Genomic DNA, 15,474 nt, shown 5'->3' on the forward strand with positions numbered 1-15,474 from the left:
AGGCTGCCAGCTAAGGGCGCTGCACGCAGCCGGGGAGGGTGGCATGCAAAGGTGGGGCTGGCGACTGGCTGAGGATGGAGCTGGCCATTAGTTGGGGCAGAAGGTTCCTTTTCTCTGACAACCACGAAACACCCTTGAGTTGGAGGGGCTGCTCCAGCAGTGTGGACAGGTCGAGAGGGGCAGGTGGGACCCCTCGGTCACCTGTCCTGCCCCCACCACAGCCCCCCTCCACCCCCTTCCAAGGGTTGCCAGCCCTGGCAGAGCCAGAGAGGAAGCAGATGCCAGCCGACCGCTGAGCCAGGGTTCGGTCACACAAGGTTGGTGTGAGCAGCCCCAACCCCGTCCCAACCTGCCCCATAACCAGCAGGCCAGGCCCGGCCAGCTGAGGGTGGCTAAGCTGTGGTCACAGGAGAGCTCTCAGGGGCTGCTGGACAGGAAAGGCCCGCCCGGCAAGCGCCATGGAACCCAGATAACCTCCTCCTCCCCAGCACCCCCTTCTCCTGCCGCCTGCGCCTCCCTGTGTGAACTCACACACATGGATCTTACACACATGCACACATACACCCCATCTAACACTACTGGTCTCTATGCAGCCAGGCTCCACAGGCCCGTCTATCTCTAAGGGGGACTCAAATCACAGCTTTATTGACTTCAGGGTTTGAACTGAGCCACGTAAGTGGACACAGCGAAGGGTGGTCAGGGAGACCAGGGACCGAGCGTCCACACAGGATCCCTCGTGGGAAGTTGGAGCACCACCTTCCTTCCCCCCAAGAGCCTGTGTGGGAGACGCAGGCACTGCGGCCAGGCCACCGCGAAGGTGTGGTCAGTGCAGCAGCAGGGCTGGCTGGGCGGTACATGATGAGCAGAATGTCCTCTGGGCTTTTAGCTCCCGCCCTTGTACGAAGCGCGGGTGTCTGGATCTCCTGGCCCCACCCAGGTAAGGGGCCAAGTCACACAGACCTGAGCTGGGGGAGCACTTCTGTCTCCCCTGTGCCTTCGTCCTCAGAGAGGGCTCCTGGGATGCAAAGGGCCCTGTGAGCCCAGGGGCAGCTGGCTAAAGGTGGCACGAGCCTTGAGAATGAGAAGGGAATTCACTTTGGGGCTTGAATCCAGGTACAGGGGGAGGAGGAGGCTGGGTCTGTTGGACTCGCACTTGGGGGAGGTGTTGAAGGACTTCTCCAAGCCAGGCCCGTTCCCAGCTGCAACCTCAGTGTGCCTCTCCCTGTCCCTCCATCACGCAGGCGACTAGGTGGCAAGTACAGGGAAGGGCCCCTGCCAGAGCCCGGTGCACTTCACCAACCCCTCGTCCTTCCGGTGAGGAGCCCAGGTGGTCTATTCTTCGGTCTGGTCTCCAGGCTCAGCACTGCCCACAACGGCCAGCGAGGGCTCCTTGCCCTCCAGGAAGGCGGCGACGCTCTGCTTTTGGCTCCGGAGGGCCAGCTGCCGGGGTGTGCAGCCCTCCCCAGCCTGGATGTCCAGCTGGGCACCAGCTCTGACCAGCGCTTTGAGGATAGCCATGTTGCCCTTCAGGGCGGCCAGGTGGGCGGGGGTCCAGCCTCCCTTGCTGCGGGCATGGACATCTGCGTGGTGCTCCAGGAGGTGGGTGACGCTCAGGAAGGTGCCCCTCTGGACCGCCAGGTGGAGGGGCGTCCAGCCTGACTGCTCGGCAGCATTGGGGTCAGCCCCGCAGCGCAGCAGCGCTGCCACTACCTCCTCCTCCCCGTGGCGGGCAGCCAGGTGCAGGGGGGTCCAGTTCATGCTGCCAGGAGCCCCTAAGTCTGCATGGCTTTCAGCCAGCAGGTGGATGATCTCCAGGTGGCCCTTGTAGGCTGCCAGATGCAGGGGTGTCCAGCCCTGCTGGGTGGGCAGCTGGAGGCTGGCCCCATACCTGAGCAGCATCTTGCAGATAAGGTACCTGCCCCTGGCGGCTGCGGTGTGCAGTGGGCTGTAGCCATTCCGGTCAAGGGCATCAGGGGCCGCCCCACTCTTCAACAGGTGTTGGATGGCCCTCACTTTGCCTCGCTCCACGGCCAGGTGCAGGGGTGTCCGCAGGTTTCTCTGCTGAGCATCTAACTCAGCCCCCTGGCCTGTCAGCAGCTTGACCAGGGTGACATGGCCAAAGTAGGCGGCCACGTGGAGAGGAGTCTTGCCCTCAGCCTCACGCAGGTTGGGGTCAGCTTGTCGGGAGACCAGAAGTCGTGCCACATTTTCAAAGTTGTTCTGTGCAGCCAGGTGGAATGGGGTCCACCCCTCATGTTCCTGGGCATCCACGCGGGCCCCGTGGTCCAGGAGCAGGCGGGCGGTCCGGTCGTCCCCATTCTGGGCTGTGAAGTGCAGCGGAGTCCAGCCGTCCTCATCGGCCAGGTTGGCGTCGGCCCCGTGGTCCAGGAGCAGGGCGCACAGCTCAGGCTGCTGGTCCTGGGCGGCGATGAGGAGGGGCGTGTAGCCGCAGGCCGTTTGGCAGTCCACGTCGACCTCATGGGCCAGCAGCAGCCTCACCTGCTCCACGCGGCCCTGCGCCACCAGGAAGTGGAGGGGGGTGACCTTGTTCTCATAGATGCACAACTCCTCATCGCTGGGGACCAGGCTCCCGCTGTCCGAGAGCTGCAGGACCCGCTGCAAGTGGCCTCCCGAGTCTGCTGGGGAGAGAGGTGGGGTTGAAAAGGACCTTGACCTGCCCAGAGGTCATCGCGGCCACCCCCTGCCTCCTGAAGTACCGCCCGGGGAACAGAGGCCGGAGAAGCGGCTTTCCTGACACCACAGGTCTCTGTGCAGGGTCCACTGCGCTAGAGAACGGACTCTGGCAGTTCTTCCCCTGAGAACGGGCAGCAAGGCCTGGGTGCAAATCCTGACCCACCCCTCAGCATCACGTGACCTTAGCCAACTCTGACTCTGAGCCTCCAGGTCCTGCTCCTTAAAGGGGACACAAAAATGCCCACCTCATACTACCATTGTGAGGACAGATCCCCCCCACCCCCGGCCCTCCTCTTCCACCGCCCTGAGATTCTGATTTCATTAGTCTAGGTGGCCCAGACATTGGCATTTTTTTTTTTTTCATTCTCTAATTCCTGGGGAGGGGGAGAGGGCCAGGGAGGCTGGGAAAAGGGTGTGGTTTGATTCCACTTTCTCCTCCCCGCGAATTCTCTGGCTCCCGATGTGCATTCTGGACTCACCGCTGTCTGTGAGCTCCTGGCTGACCTCCTCACTGACCTGGGGAGGGAGAACCAGAGACACAGGGTGGATCAGCAGGGCAGTTCTGGCCCAGGCCCTCTTCCGCTCCTTCCCTCTCCCCAGTACTCTCCTTTAGGGGTAGGACTCACATCCCCCCAGGTCCTCAGAGATCCTTCCTAGCCACTCCTACACCAGCTGTGTCTAAAGGAAAACCTGATCAGGGAGACCCTGCTGGAAAAAGGTGGCCCAGGGCCTGGACTTCCCCTTGGGCCACATGGAAAGCAGGGTGGCTGTGTGGGTTCAGCCGGGAGCCTACACCAACCATGGCTGGCTCGCAAGTCAGGGAATGGACAGGAGAACAGTGATGGTGCTGATGTCCACGGTGGGGAAGCCTGGGCGAGCTGAGGTCTCCCTCTCCAGGACAGGCCTCTGCTTCATCCCACGCATTTGAGAGAAGCCACGACCACCACTAGCCCTAGAGAACCTTGGTATACTTAGGGAAACAGGACCCCTGGCACAATGAGGCTGGGTCCCCACTTCCCCCTCAGCCAGGCGGCCTTGTGAGGGCCACACCTATGCACGCACCCCCAGGGCCTGCCGCAGACCACGCCCAGCCACCGCACCCACCTCCGGGGGCCGGCGGAGAGACGGTTTGCAGGACACCTTCCTGGCCAGGGCCTCGCTCTCGGGGTCGGTCACAGGGCTCTGGAGCAGTGACAGCAGCAGGTCTGTCTCGACGGTGATGTCTGCTTCACAAGGGAGAGAGAGAAAGGAAGGAAGCAACAGGCAGACTAGTCGTCCTCCCCCATTGTGGATACGCTACGTTTCCTGTGCCCCCACCCCCACATCTGTTCCTGGGCTCACACACGTCGCACATGTGCACCCGGAGGCAGAACAGATCGGTCCCGGCCTTGCTCAGCGGGGCCACGTGGCCGGTCACTACCCTCTGAGGGTCAGTCCTTTCTCACAAAATGGGGGGAGGACTAGGTGATCTCGAAGATGCACACTAAGTGCACGTTTTCTCAGTGATCTCCTGGTCTGCGAACATTCACCATGGTGGCAGTAAGCAGTACCCGAGAACTCAGAAGCAGCAGAGCCAGCCCCAGCTGCCTTCCCGCAACAAGGGCTTCTGCGCACCTCCCACAGGCTCAGGGCAGCTCCCAGAGGTCAGGCCCCCCACGCCCCAAGTCCTCAGCTGCCCTGCCTCCCCACCCCCTCCCAGCACTGCAGGCTGCCCAGCCCCGCCCCCCCTCCCCCCCTCCCCCCAAGCCTCTCTGCAGAGCCTTCAGAGTGGCCTGGGGCTCCACTTCCTCTCCTGCCCCCTCCTGCCCCAGCCCCGCCCTACTCCCCATTCCCTGGGCAGACCAGGCAGGTGAGAACCTGGAAAGCAGGGTCTCTTCTTGGGGTCCTGGTCCCAACAGCGCTTCATCAGGTCCCCCATCTGCTGGGCCTCCCCTGGCCACTCATCGGAGACAGACTGTAGGGAGGGCCTCATGCCCGCAGCCACTCGGATGATGATGTTCATCATACTGAGGCCTGCGAGAGGAGCCCAGGCTGTGTGGGTGCTGGAAGGAAGGGGGCTGGGGGAGCAGAGGAGCTGGGCAGGAGGGGGGCTGTGAGGATCCCCACAGGGTGGTGCACCCAGCAGGGCCCCTATGAATGCATGGGGAGTAAACAGCTAGATTGCAGGGCCACTGAGGGGGAAGTGGGGACCCAGCCTCATTGTGCCAGGGGTCCTGTTTCCCTAAGTATCCCAGACCTTCCTTTAAGGTTCTAAGTCTCTGGTCCAGCTTCAGCCACCTCCCACCCAAGACCAGACATGACCCCACCCTTTGCTGTCCAAAGATAGCAGGGCTGGCCAAAAGGCCTAACAGTGAACTTGACTTTCAACTCCGCTGGGTTACCCCAGTTTCCTGACAGTCTGTTTCCCTGACATTCTCGGCAGCAGGGTGGGAGTGGGGGGGGGGGGGGTGCAGGGAGGAGCACAGGAATTAGAGCAGAAAGCCTGGACTGGGCTGACGTTCACCCCACCTTTCACGGTAAGGTGAGCTCTGGAAAGTAGGGGAGGGAGGAAGGTGGGTGTGGATGGGAACCCCTGAAGAGTTCCCCACAACACAAACCTGCCACTGGTCTTGTTCCCATGAACCCTCAGCCCTCCCACAACCCCTGCCAGGACCCCATCTGAGGGTCCCCCTGCCGTCTGCTACCTGAGTATGGTTTCTTTTGAGTGAGGATGTCCCAGATGACAATCCCGAAGCTGCAGATGGGGAAAGTGTTCCTGGTCAGGGGGCTGCACAGACCACACAATCCCAGGCAAATCCTCTCCATGCATCCCCCTCCCACGGGGGGAAGGAGGGCAGACCTCATCCCCGGCCCACCCTGTCCTTTGGGCCCCGGGTCCAGGCAAGGCTGTGACAAGCTACTTCCTGGGTTTGGAGATGGTGCCAGCCCCCCTCTCACCTGTACACATCGTATTTGGGCCCTGGGGCCATGTTACTCTGCAGGAACATCTCAGGGGGCATGTAGCTGAGGGTGCCCCGCAGAGCCGACCTCTCGATGTACTGCATCCGGGTTGACTGTTCCATCCATTTAGACAAGCCGAAGTCCGAAATCTGGGAGGAAGCCCGGGCGGGGACAGGGGCAACAGTCTTGTCTCCATAGAACTGTTTCTCCCCCAATTCCCAGCACAGAGCAGTGGCTAGGGGCCGGCTCGTTCCCAGCTCTCCCACAGTGATCTGGAGGACCTTAGGCAGGTTTCTTATCTTTTCAGAGCCTGTTTCCTCATCTATAAGACTGAGATAATATGAGCACTAACTCATCGTGCTATTGTGAGCATTAAATGAGTGCATAAGCAAAAAGCACTTCGAACAACGCCTGCCATAGGAAGTACTTGGGAGGTGCTGCCTTTAACCAGAGGGACTATGGATCAAGTTGCTCTTTGGTGAGCTTCTGTCCATCCCATCTCCACGGATCCTGAAGCATTTATACCATGGATATGTACCCCCTCTTTACCAGGTGTACCGGTTAATAATGCTGATTTTGTAATCAAAGAAAACACGATAATTTCAAGAGAAACATCGAAAGTGCTTTATTCAAAGTAATGTCCATCGCTAGCTACACGTGTCCCCCATCTTTCAGGTAATTTGAGGATACCGTCCCAATAGAACTTTTCTTGTTTTGAGGCAAACCATTCAGAGACCCCATTTTCCACTTCTTCGTATGTTTTGAAGTGCTGCTCAGAAAGTGCGTGTGCCATCGATCAGAACAAGTGGTAATCTGAAGGAGCAAGGTCTGGTGAATACAGCGGGTGGGTTAATACTTCCCAGGCAAGATCTTTTAATGTGTCTTTAACTGGTTTTGAAGTGTGTGATGGTGTGTCATCATGAAGCAAAATTACTTTGCCGTGTCTTCTGGCACATTCTGGTCGTTTCACAATCAAAGTGTGGTTCAAAGTGATTATTTGTTGTCGGGAGAGATCAGTATTAATGGTTTCACCTGGTTTTAGAAGTTCATAATACACCACACCTTCCTGATCCCACCAAAAGCAGAGCATTGTCTTCTTTCTAAAGCGATTTGGCCTTGCAGTCAATGTCGATGGTTGACCTGGATCAACCCATGATTTTGTGCATTTGGGATTCTCAAAATAAATCCACTTTTCATCGCCAGTCACAATTCGATGCAAAAAAGACTTTCTTTCATGCCATTGAAGCAACATTTTACTGATGACTTTTCGGTTTTCCATTTGTCTTTCGTTCAGTTGAGGTGGCACCCATTTTCCTTCCTTTAAAATCTTTCCCATTGCTTGTAAACTATCAGAAATTGTTTGCTGAGCAACATTTAATCTATCTGCAAGTTGTTTTTGAGTTTGACATGCATCTTCATCCAATAATGCTTGTAATTGTTGGTCTTCAAACTTTTTTGGTTGACCTGGACATTCTTTTTCTTTCACATCGAAATCATCACTTTTAAACCGTTTAAACCAGCATTCAGTAGTATCTTGAGATGGAGCATGATCACCATAAGCTTCCTGAAGTATGCGATAACTTTTTTTTCCCCAAAATAAAGTAACGAATTAAAACTTCCCACAAATGCTCTTTTTTTTGGGGGGGGGGGCACGAAATTCGACATTTTTAAGTGTAAAAATATCTATGATGTTAACACCTTCAGAAAATTTGATATATAAAGTTTTGAAGCTTGCTGTCAATACAACAAAATAGCAAACATATCAAATCGCATATATATCAACATATGGGTAACTCCATCTATTGAAAAAAATTCCGTATTATTAACTGGTACACCTGGTACTTCCATCCATTAATTCATTCATATGTTGAGTGAGCAGGCACTGAGTGCCAATTCGGCTGGTACTGAGGTCAAGGCAGCAGATAGAAAAGATGAGAACCCTCACACCCACCACTATCCCAAGTGGCTATTCAGAAAAGGGGTATAGTCACTAATGAAGTAGTGTCACATATATTATACAGTATATTTACAATGGGGGTTAGCAATATGAAGAGACAGAGGTGTAATAAGGGTATTTTACAGGGGCCCGCAGGGTGGATCAGGGAAAACCTCCCTTAGGAGGCGATGTTTAAGCTGAGAATGGAAAGATGAATAGTCCTCTGTTACATAAAGAAGAGGGTGGGGTGCTGTTCCTGACAATGGGAACAGAACATGCAAAAGTCCTGGGGCAGAAAAAGAGTGGCATATTTTAGGAACTGAAAAAAATGGCCATCATGACCTTTTATAGGGTCATCTCATTTACACACACCCCCACCTGACGTAAAGCATGAGAAGGACAGAGATTCTTCTTCCCACATCAGAATTGGAAGACAGACCCAAAGAGGGGTATTGCGGGCATCCTGATACCCAGCTTCATGCGCCAGTTCCACTGTTCATCCAACTGGTTTAGGTGTGATTGCTGCTTTCAGTATTCATCCATGAAGGAAGCTACTTAAAACCCTTGACAGGCCAGTCAGACAAGTAGATCATCCTACCCATCTGGAGGAGACGCCAAAGTAAAAGGGGGCAGAGGTTGACCAGGGCAATTACCTTGACATGCATGCTGCTATCCAGGAGGATATTGCCTGGCTTCAGGTCCAGGTGGAGCAGAGGTGGCTTAATGCTGTGGAGGAAGTTCATGGCCAGGCTGGTCTCATGGATGATGCGGAATTTGAGCTGCCAGGAGATGCTGTGGGTGCACAGCATCTTCTCCAGGGATCCGTTGGCCATGAACTCCATCACAATGCCCAGGGGCTGCTTGCACACCCCGTAGATGGACACGATGTGCTGAAACTTGATCTTCTCCATTTTGGTTGCTTCTTCAATGAGGCAATTCACATCAGAGCTGTGGAGGGGGATGGAGTGAGAGATGAAAGGAGGTGACTATCAATTACAAGAACAGCTAGCAGAACACACAAACAAGGCTTGATGCCAGCCCGTGCAGGCCCAGAGGAGCCTCGGGAGCTCATGAGGTCGAATAGGAGGAAGGAGAGACCTGGAAGGATGCCCAGTAGGACATACAGATTAGGCTCTAGATGGCCAGCAGGAAAAAAGACAGGACGTAAAGGAGTTTGCAATGTAGCCCTGGCCAGTGTTGCTTAGTAATTACAGCGTCAGAATGTGCACCAAAGGGTTGTGGATTCGACTCCCGCTCAAGGGCACCTACCTGGGTTACAGGTTTGATCCCCAGCCCCGGCTGTGTATCTCTGGCATGAATGTTTCTCACTCTCTCTTTCCCCTTTCTCTCCCCTTTCCTCCCTCCCTTCCACTCTCTCTAAAAATCAATGGAAAAAAATATCCTCAGGTGAGGATTAACAACAAAAAAGCCTGCCATTTATTCTGGCCGCTGGTTTATATCTCCCCCAGTAGACTGCAAGTCCCTGGAGCACCAATATTATGCCCCCTGCTTCCATTTTAAAATATTTTATTGCCATTTGACTATGGAAGTAATACATACACCCTGTAGAAAATCTAGGTAATTCAGAGAGTTATAAAGAAAAAAAATTAAATTGTCAGTATTCTAACCTTCCAAATTTGGCCTCTGTCAATACTCTAGTATATTCTTTTACAACACATTTCCAAGGTCTCTGTTTCCCTTCCTCCCTCCTTTTACTCCTTCCTCCTCTTTCTCCCTTTCCATCACATGGTGTGGGCTGGTCTCATAGCCTGAGCACTTCCCTACATTGTTATTCTGTCTGCCGCCACTGAAGCAAGAACTTCAATGGCTGCATGGTATCCCATGTTATGGAGAAACTATAATATGATGCGTGTAGGTGCTCCCCATAGCGCATTACCACGCACAGCACAATACATCATTGTTGAATCTAACAGAAGTGAAGTAAGGGAAGGCCTTAGAAAACAAGCATTTGCAAACCCTCTCGCTCTTTTCACTGAATGAGTCCACAGAGCAGTGAACATGCAAATTGCTATGAATTGTTTGGGGATTGCAAGATGAGGGTTAGGGAGAAATGACATTTTGGTTGCTTCTTCAATGAGACAATTCACATCAGAGCTGTGGCGTATTTGCAAAGCTGTGTTGGCACTGCAGTCGGAAGCTGCTGGCAATGTGCTCGCGGGGCCCCCGTGGGAAGCCAGCCAAACATCTCCAGGAAAAGGCACCTGCTCTTCCTGGAATCTGGGCTGGATGGCCAGTGTGGTTCTCTGGTTCTCCTCTCCCCTTCCCTCTGGTTCCAGAGAGCTCCCCTTCACCTCTGTGATATTTTTATCTGTTTCCTTGTGTCCTCCGAGTTCACAGGAACTGAGACATCTGTCATGAAGTGGGAAAAGGCTGGGGATCTGAGGGCACTGTGCCCTGATTCAAATCCCAGTGCCATCACTTGCTCTCTGCATGCCTTGAGCAGGCAAGCTCTGCACCTCAGTGACTGGACTGTGAACTGGAACAATAGGAATTGCATAATTCCCCCTGGACACCGGGCTTCTTGAAAGCCTTGGCCTTGCCTGTGGTCTCGCTCTTTTTCTCATCTCCCACCGCCCTCTTTCATCCTGTTTCTGGTCTCAGGACTTCACTGAACAGCTGTTGCTATGGTTACCAATGACCCCACATTATTTTAGCTTATGAACAATGTTCAGTTCTTGGTTTATGGGTCAGATCTCTCACTCTTTTTTCTCAAAATATTAACTTACTTCAGCTGTGTGCCAATATTCTGCAGGATTTCTGCCTCTTGTTCTGGTCACCTCTTCCTGCTTCTTTTTATACTCAGACCCAGGCCCTCTCCCTTCTTCTTCTCACTCTGTACTCTGTCTCTAGGCAATCTTAGCATCTCCAATTGAGTATTTGACACTTAACGTGACCAGAGCCTGAACTCTTGCTCCGCCCTCATCTCAGTGAATGGGGCCTCCACCTCCTAGTCCTCAAAGTCTTGGTGTCATCTTTGAATCCTCTCTTTCTTTCCATCCCACACCAGTCCCTCAGCACATCCTGTCAGTTCTACCTTTAAAATATAGCAAGAATCTGATCATTTCTCACCACCTCTACCCATTGGCATCCTGGCCCAAGCCTCCTAACTGGCCTCTCTGCTTCTCTCCCTTACCCTCCGCCATCTATTCTCAACTCAGCAGCCAGAGTGATATGTTCAAAATGTCAGTCAGAGCATGTCACTACTTTGCTCAGGACCTTCCAGGGGCCTCTTCTCAATAACAGTAAAAGCTAAAGTTCTTAAAGTGGCCTACGAAGCCCCATATGTTCTGCCCCCAGACACAGATCCTTGATCTCATCTCCTACGAATCATCCCTCCCTGACTCTGCTCTTGCCAAGTTGGCCTCTTGCGGCTCCTCCACCGTGTCAAGCATGTTCCCACTTCAGGACCTTTGCACTTGCTGTTCCCTCTGCCTGGAATACCTCTCCCTAAAAGCCACATGGCTTGCTCCTTCTTTGCTTCAAATCTCTACTCAAATAGTACCTAATTAGTAAGGGTTCCAAATCTATATAAAATAGCAACCCTACCCCAACTCTGGCAATCCTTATCCCCCATACACAGATGGCCAACAAATTAATATTCCTAGATCAAATGTTTTCTTGGAAGATCAGATTACTCAACTCTCCTTAGGTGTTTTAATCAAGATAATATCAGGTGGTTGTAAGCGCTATAGATCAAATTATTCATTGATTTGTTTATTTGCATATTTATTGCTTATTTGCATGTTTGTTTGTTTATTTATATATTTATTATCTTCCTCCATTAGAATATAAACTCCATGAAGGGAGAGATTTTGGTTTCTTCACTTAGTGCTTAACATGAATGAATGTTATCCATATCCTTAGCTTCAATTACGCTAAACAAATGACTCACACATTTTAATATCGTTAGCTCAGACCTTTACTGAAGGCTACAAGACAATTCTTCTCGACATGTACAAAACGGAACTCAAGCTCTTCCTCTCCAAACCTGGGCCTCTTTTCATGTTTCCCTTGTTTACTGTCAACAATATAGTCCAACAAATACTGACTGAACACCAACGATGTGCCCGGCACTGGGGATAGAGTGGGGAACAGGACAGACACAGCCTCTCTCTCACAGAATAGACGTTCTAGTGGACCCTTGTTCCTTTGGGTAAGCCAGACATCAAGTTAGCCTTCACACTGCCTTCCTCGTGGGGCCCCCATAGCCAACCCAGCACCACGTTGAGTGGATTTTTACCTCCTAAATATTGCATAATCTCTCCCTTTCACTCAATCACAACACACCAGTGTTAATTGTGGCAGCAGAGGAACAGACAAAGCCCAGGCATGCTATTGTTGGTCTCACTGTCTGAACAATGAGAACAGTGTCCTAACTGGACCAGCATCCACTCTAACCTTCCCATCCATTCTCCATACTGCAATCCTGATCAGTTCCTCCCTGTCACCACCACCCCACCTGACTGCAAAGTTTTCGGAGCTCTCCACTGCTCCCTCTCTCTCAGCTCCAGCCACTTTCTCATCCTTTACTCAGTATTCCCCTCCTGCCCTGGGCCCTTTGCACACTTTGTTACTTCTTCCTGGAAAGTTTTCTCCTCTTTACCTACTTACTCATACTCATCCTTCACATATCAGCTCAAGTGTAGCCTCTCAGGAAAGCCTTTTTCTGATCTCAGTCAAGTGCTATATTAATAAGCTCTCGTAGAACCATAAATCTCTCCTTCCTTGTAATACTTCTCACAACAGCACACACTTAGGTTTACATGTCAGTTAACTGATTAACATCTTTGTCCCTCCAGGCTGTTCTCTAGGAGAACTGGGCTGTATCTGTTGTATTCATCATTATACCTCAGGGTCTAGCACAGTGCCTGACATATGGTAGGGCAATAAGCATTCGTCAAGTGGATGAATGAATGAGGAGACGAAAGGAGGATCCAGTGAAGTAATACAGGTAAAACTCCTGGGATAGCACTCCATGCATGGCAGGCATTAATTACCACCAAATCCCTCAGCCCGTTCCACCCAGGGAGTTCCTGGGACTTGGGAGGAAAGTGACAGAAGCTATTGTCAGGGTCTAACAATGCAGTCTGCCAATGCCCTCTGTTTCCCTTTGGTCTTTACTTCAAAGGCTGAGGATGATTTGGACAAACCCTGGAATAATCTATCTCTACTCCAAAGCAACAGGCGGGTGTTAAGGGAAGAAGGTGGGTGAGTCTGGAGCTACCTCATTTGAAGCAGGTGGGGGTCTGGGAATTAGGAAGGGACTGGCTTCAATGTGTGGGACCTGAGGCTGTGTTTTGGGAGCTTGTACAGAGAACAGAACAAAGAGCATCCAAATACGATGCCAACAAGAGCGCTCCCTCCCAGGCCTTCGAGTTGAAGGCCCAGGAGCCTTAGGAGAAAGACATGGGTTTCATGCTCAAACTTCACATCCGAGCGTCTCTTTCATGGCTGCACAGGGGACAAGTGCGCAGCCAGGACCAGCAAGTCAGGTGGGAATGAGACTGGAGTCCATCTCAGGGGAAGGCAGAGATGGTGGACACAGTGGGAAGAGGTGCAGGTGGTGAGCGTGAGGAGGAGCCTGAGACAAAGGCGAGGACAGACATGGCAGCATCCAGGCTGACCTCCCAGCAGGACCTGTGAGAGCCAGCAAATGGCCTGGGCGGGGTCGCCATCCCCCAGGCCTCCTCCAGCCTGCACTCCTGGGCGGGTGCATGGCCATGGGAGGGGACTGCTTCCCTCCCTCACTGAGCATCACGGAGCCGGGGCACAGCTCCCCGCCAGCCCAGCCCTGCCGCCCCGAGGTGGTGAGGGTGGTAGGAGGGTGGCGGAAGGTCACTGAGAGCAGCCCTCACCGCCCTGACACCCAGAAGGAAGAAGGTGCTAGGAAGAAGGAGCAGGACCAGTTTGGGGGGTAATTCCTGCTCCCCTGCGGCCTCTGGATTCCACCAGCAGGTGTGGTGCCAGCTGCATGCAGTCACAGGACGAACGCATGCTGAGCCTGGGGAGCCTGGCCACTGGCTAGAGTTCAGAAAGGCGAGGGGACAATCCCCCCCTCACCCAGAGGGCCCTCCCTCTGGCGCCCCTGCCCTCAGTTCCTCCTGCGAAAGGGGAGGGCGGCCGACAGGTACCTGGTGGCGTCTGGCAGGAGGCAGGGGGAGCACTTGATGGCATACTGAGTCCGCCAGCGCCTGTGCCGCGCCTGGAACACCTGGCCGAAACCCCCGCCGGCCACCGGGCGCCAGTCGCCCTCGAAGTCGTCGCGGGTGAAGACTGCGAGGCTGCCCAGCCGCTGCTCCACGCCCAGGGCCATGGGGCCCGCGCTCCGCACTTCAGGCCGGGCTCCCCGCCGCTCGGTCGGAGGCTGGGACCGGGAGGAGAGCCGCCCTCCCTCCCTCCGCACGAGGAGGAGCCAGCCTGTCTGCAAGGGCGGGGAAAACCCAAACCTGAGCCCTAGGCCCCAGGCAGCATGACCCAGGCCTGGGAAGAGGGTATGTCCTGCTGAGCACCCCGAGAGACCCTTTCCAGCCAGCACCCTTCCTCAGGTTCCACCTGTGATTCCCCTGCCTCTCCCTCAGACCTACCCCCCACCCCCGCCCTGTTAAGGGGGCGCTGGAAGAGGAGGTGTCCTGAAGTTGGAAGCAGGAATCTGGCAGAGAAGCTGGGCCCATTTGATTGAGATCCAGTTCTAAGGGCAACGCATACTGAGGATTCAGGACTATGCTAGGGGTCTCCATCTGAGTGTGGATGCTTGCCCCGCCCCTCCCCCCTCCCCCCTCCCCCAGCAAGTATGGAGTAAAAAAGTTGCAATGGGCTTTTGTTGTTCTGAATCTGTGGGCCCCACCGGTTAATGCTTTCTTTGCTGTTGTTGGCTTTTATTTTTTGTTAACCAGAGTTGGTGTGTTAAAGATCACCAAGAAGGGGTCACCAAGAACAGTGGGGTGAGAGGCAGGGTGCCTGTCTGCAGGGAGCTCCCCCAACTGGCCCTGCTATCAACCCCAACCTCAGAGGGATGGGTGCCTGGTCTGGGGTTGACCATGGGGGAGGTGGACTCCTTGGCCCAGGTAGTGGGGATGGTTGGCTGCCTGGGACCAGAGATGAGGCTCAGGGAGCAGCGGAGCACGGTTCCTGCCCTGCTCCCAGGTCACGGAGTGGGTGTGCTGGCGGTTCCATGGCACCTCCAGGATGAATTCTGACAAGGAGAGTAAGGACCAAAGACTGGCCCAGAGACCGTTGTCAAAGGGACCAATGTGGCCACGACTGAGCATGAACTTGGTCCCGGAAGCAGTAGCTATCTTGCCTATGGCACATGCTTTACAGATGTGATCTCCCTGTTTACAGATGTGGGAACTGGGCTTGATAACAGTAAGCAGTGCATGGCCCCATAGCTAGCAAGTGGTAGTTGAGTTTCAAACCCAGGTTTGTTTGGTTGCTATAGAAAGAGTTAGGCATAGGAAGCAAGGGGTAGCCTTTTAAGAAAGGGGGTGGGAGGGGGGTTAGATGCATGCTCCCTGAAAGAGGGTGGAGGTGATAGAACCTGAATCTGGAGCAGGAGCCATACCCCAAACAATATCAGAGGGAGGCCCCCAGCTTGCTTTGGCTGCAGCAAGGCGGGCACGGCGACTTATTGCTCCTCGAGCAGCCCTGCCTGCCCTGACTGTTCTCACCCTCCCCACTCCCCTCGGAGGTTTGGAAGATGACAGAGGACATTACTCACTTACTGACGGGGAGACGAAGAGATTTGCTGCGGGGGGGTGGGGGGTGGGCAGTGAGCATGGAGATTGGGGCGGTACACTCTACAACGGTAGAGGTGGAGGGAAGACAGGGCCCAGGCGTGCTATTGTTGGTCCACCTGTTAAAACAGACCACCTATGAGTTCAAGC

General features: G+C 53.9%; 1 protein-coding gene across 1 annotated transcript; it reads right to left on the reverse strand.

Moving 5' to 3' along the window:
* Positions 1 to 664: 664 nt before the first annotated feature.
* On the reverse strand, positions 665 to 13,938 carry ANKK1 (ankyrin repeat and kinase domain containing 1). Its single transcript, XM_079788644.1, has 8 exons — positions 13,723 to 13,938; positions 8,224 to 8,518; positions 5,632 to 5,783; positions 5,379 to 5,428; positions 4,552 to 4,707; positions 3,799 to 3,917; positions 3,174 to 3,210; positions 665 to 2,636 (listed from the first exon to the last, which is right to left on the reverse strand). The coding sequence occupies exons 1-8, from the start codon at positions 13,902 to 13,904 to the stop codon at positions 1,333 to 1,335; spliced, it is 2,295 nt and encodes a 764-aa protein (XP_079644770.1). The 5' UTR covers positions 13,905 to 13,938; the 3' UTR covers positions 665 to 1,332.
* Between the last annotated feature and the right edge of the window lie 1,536 nt (positions 13,939 to 15,474).

Source organism: Cnephaeus nilssonii (assembly GCF_951640355.1).
Source record: "Cnephaeus nilssonii genome assembly, chromosome: 13".
Taxonomy (NCBI): Eukaryota; Metazoa; Chordata; class Mammalia; order Chiroptera; family Vespertilionidae; genus Cnephaeus; species Cnephaeus nilssonii.

Bases quoted from the DNA above. Each gene is read 5' to 3' on its own strand.
- ANKK1 (XM_079788644.1), bottom strand. From the start codon at position 13,904: ATGGCCCTGGGCGTGGAGCAGCGGCTGGGCAGCCTCGCAGTCTTCACC. The intron at 5,429-5,631 runs GTGAGAGGGGGG...CCCCATCTGCAG, and splicing joins CCCAAATACGATGTGTACAG to CTTCGGGATTGTCATCTGGG. The intron at 3,918-4,551 runs GTTCTCACCTGC...CTTGTGAAGCAG, and splicing joins GAAGAGACCCTGCTTTCCAG to ACATCACCGTCGAGACAGAC.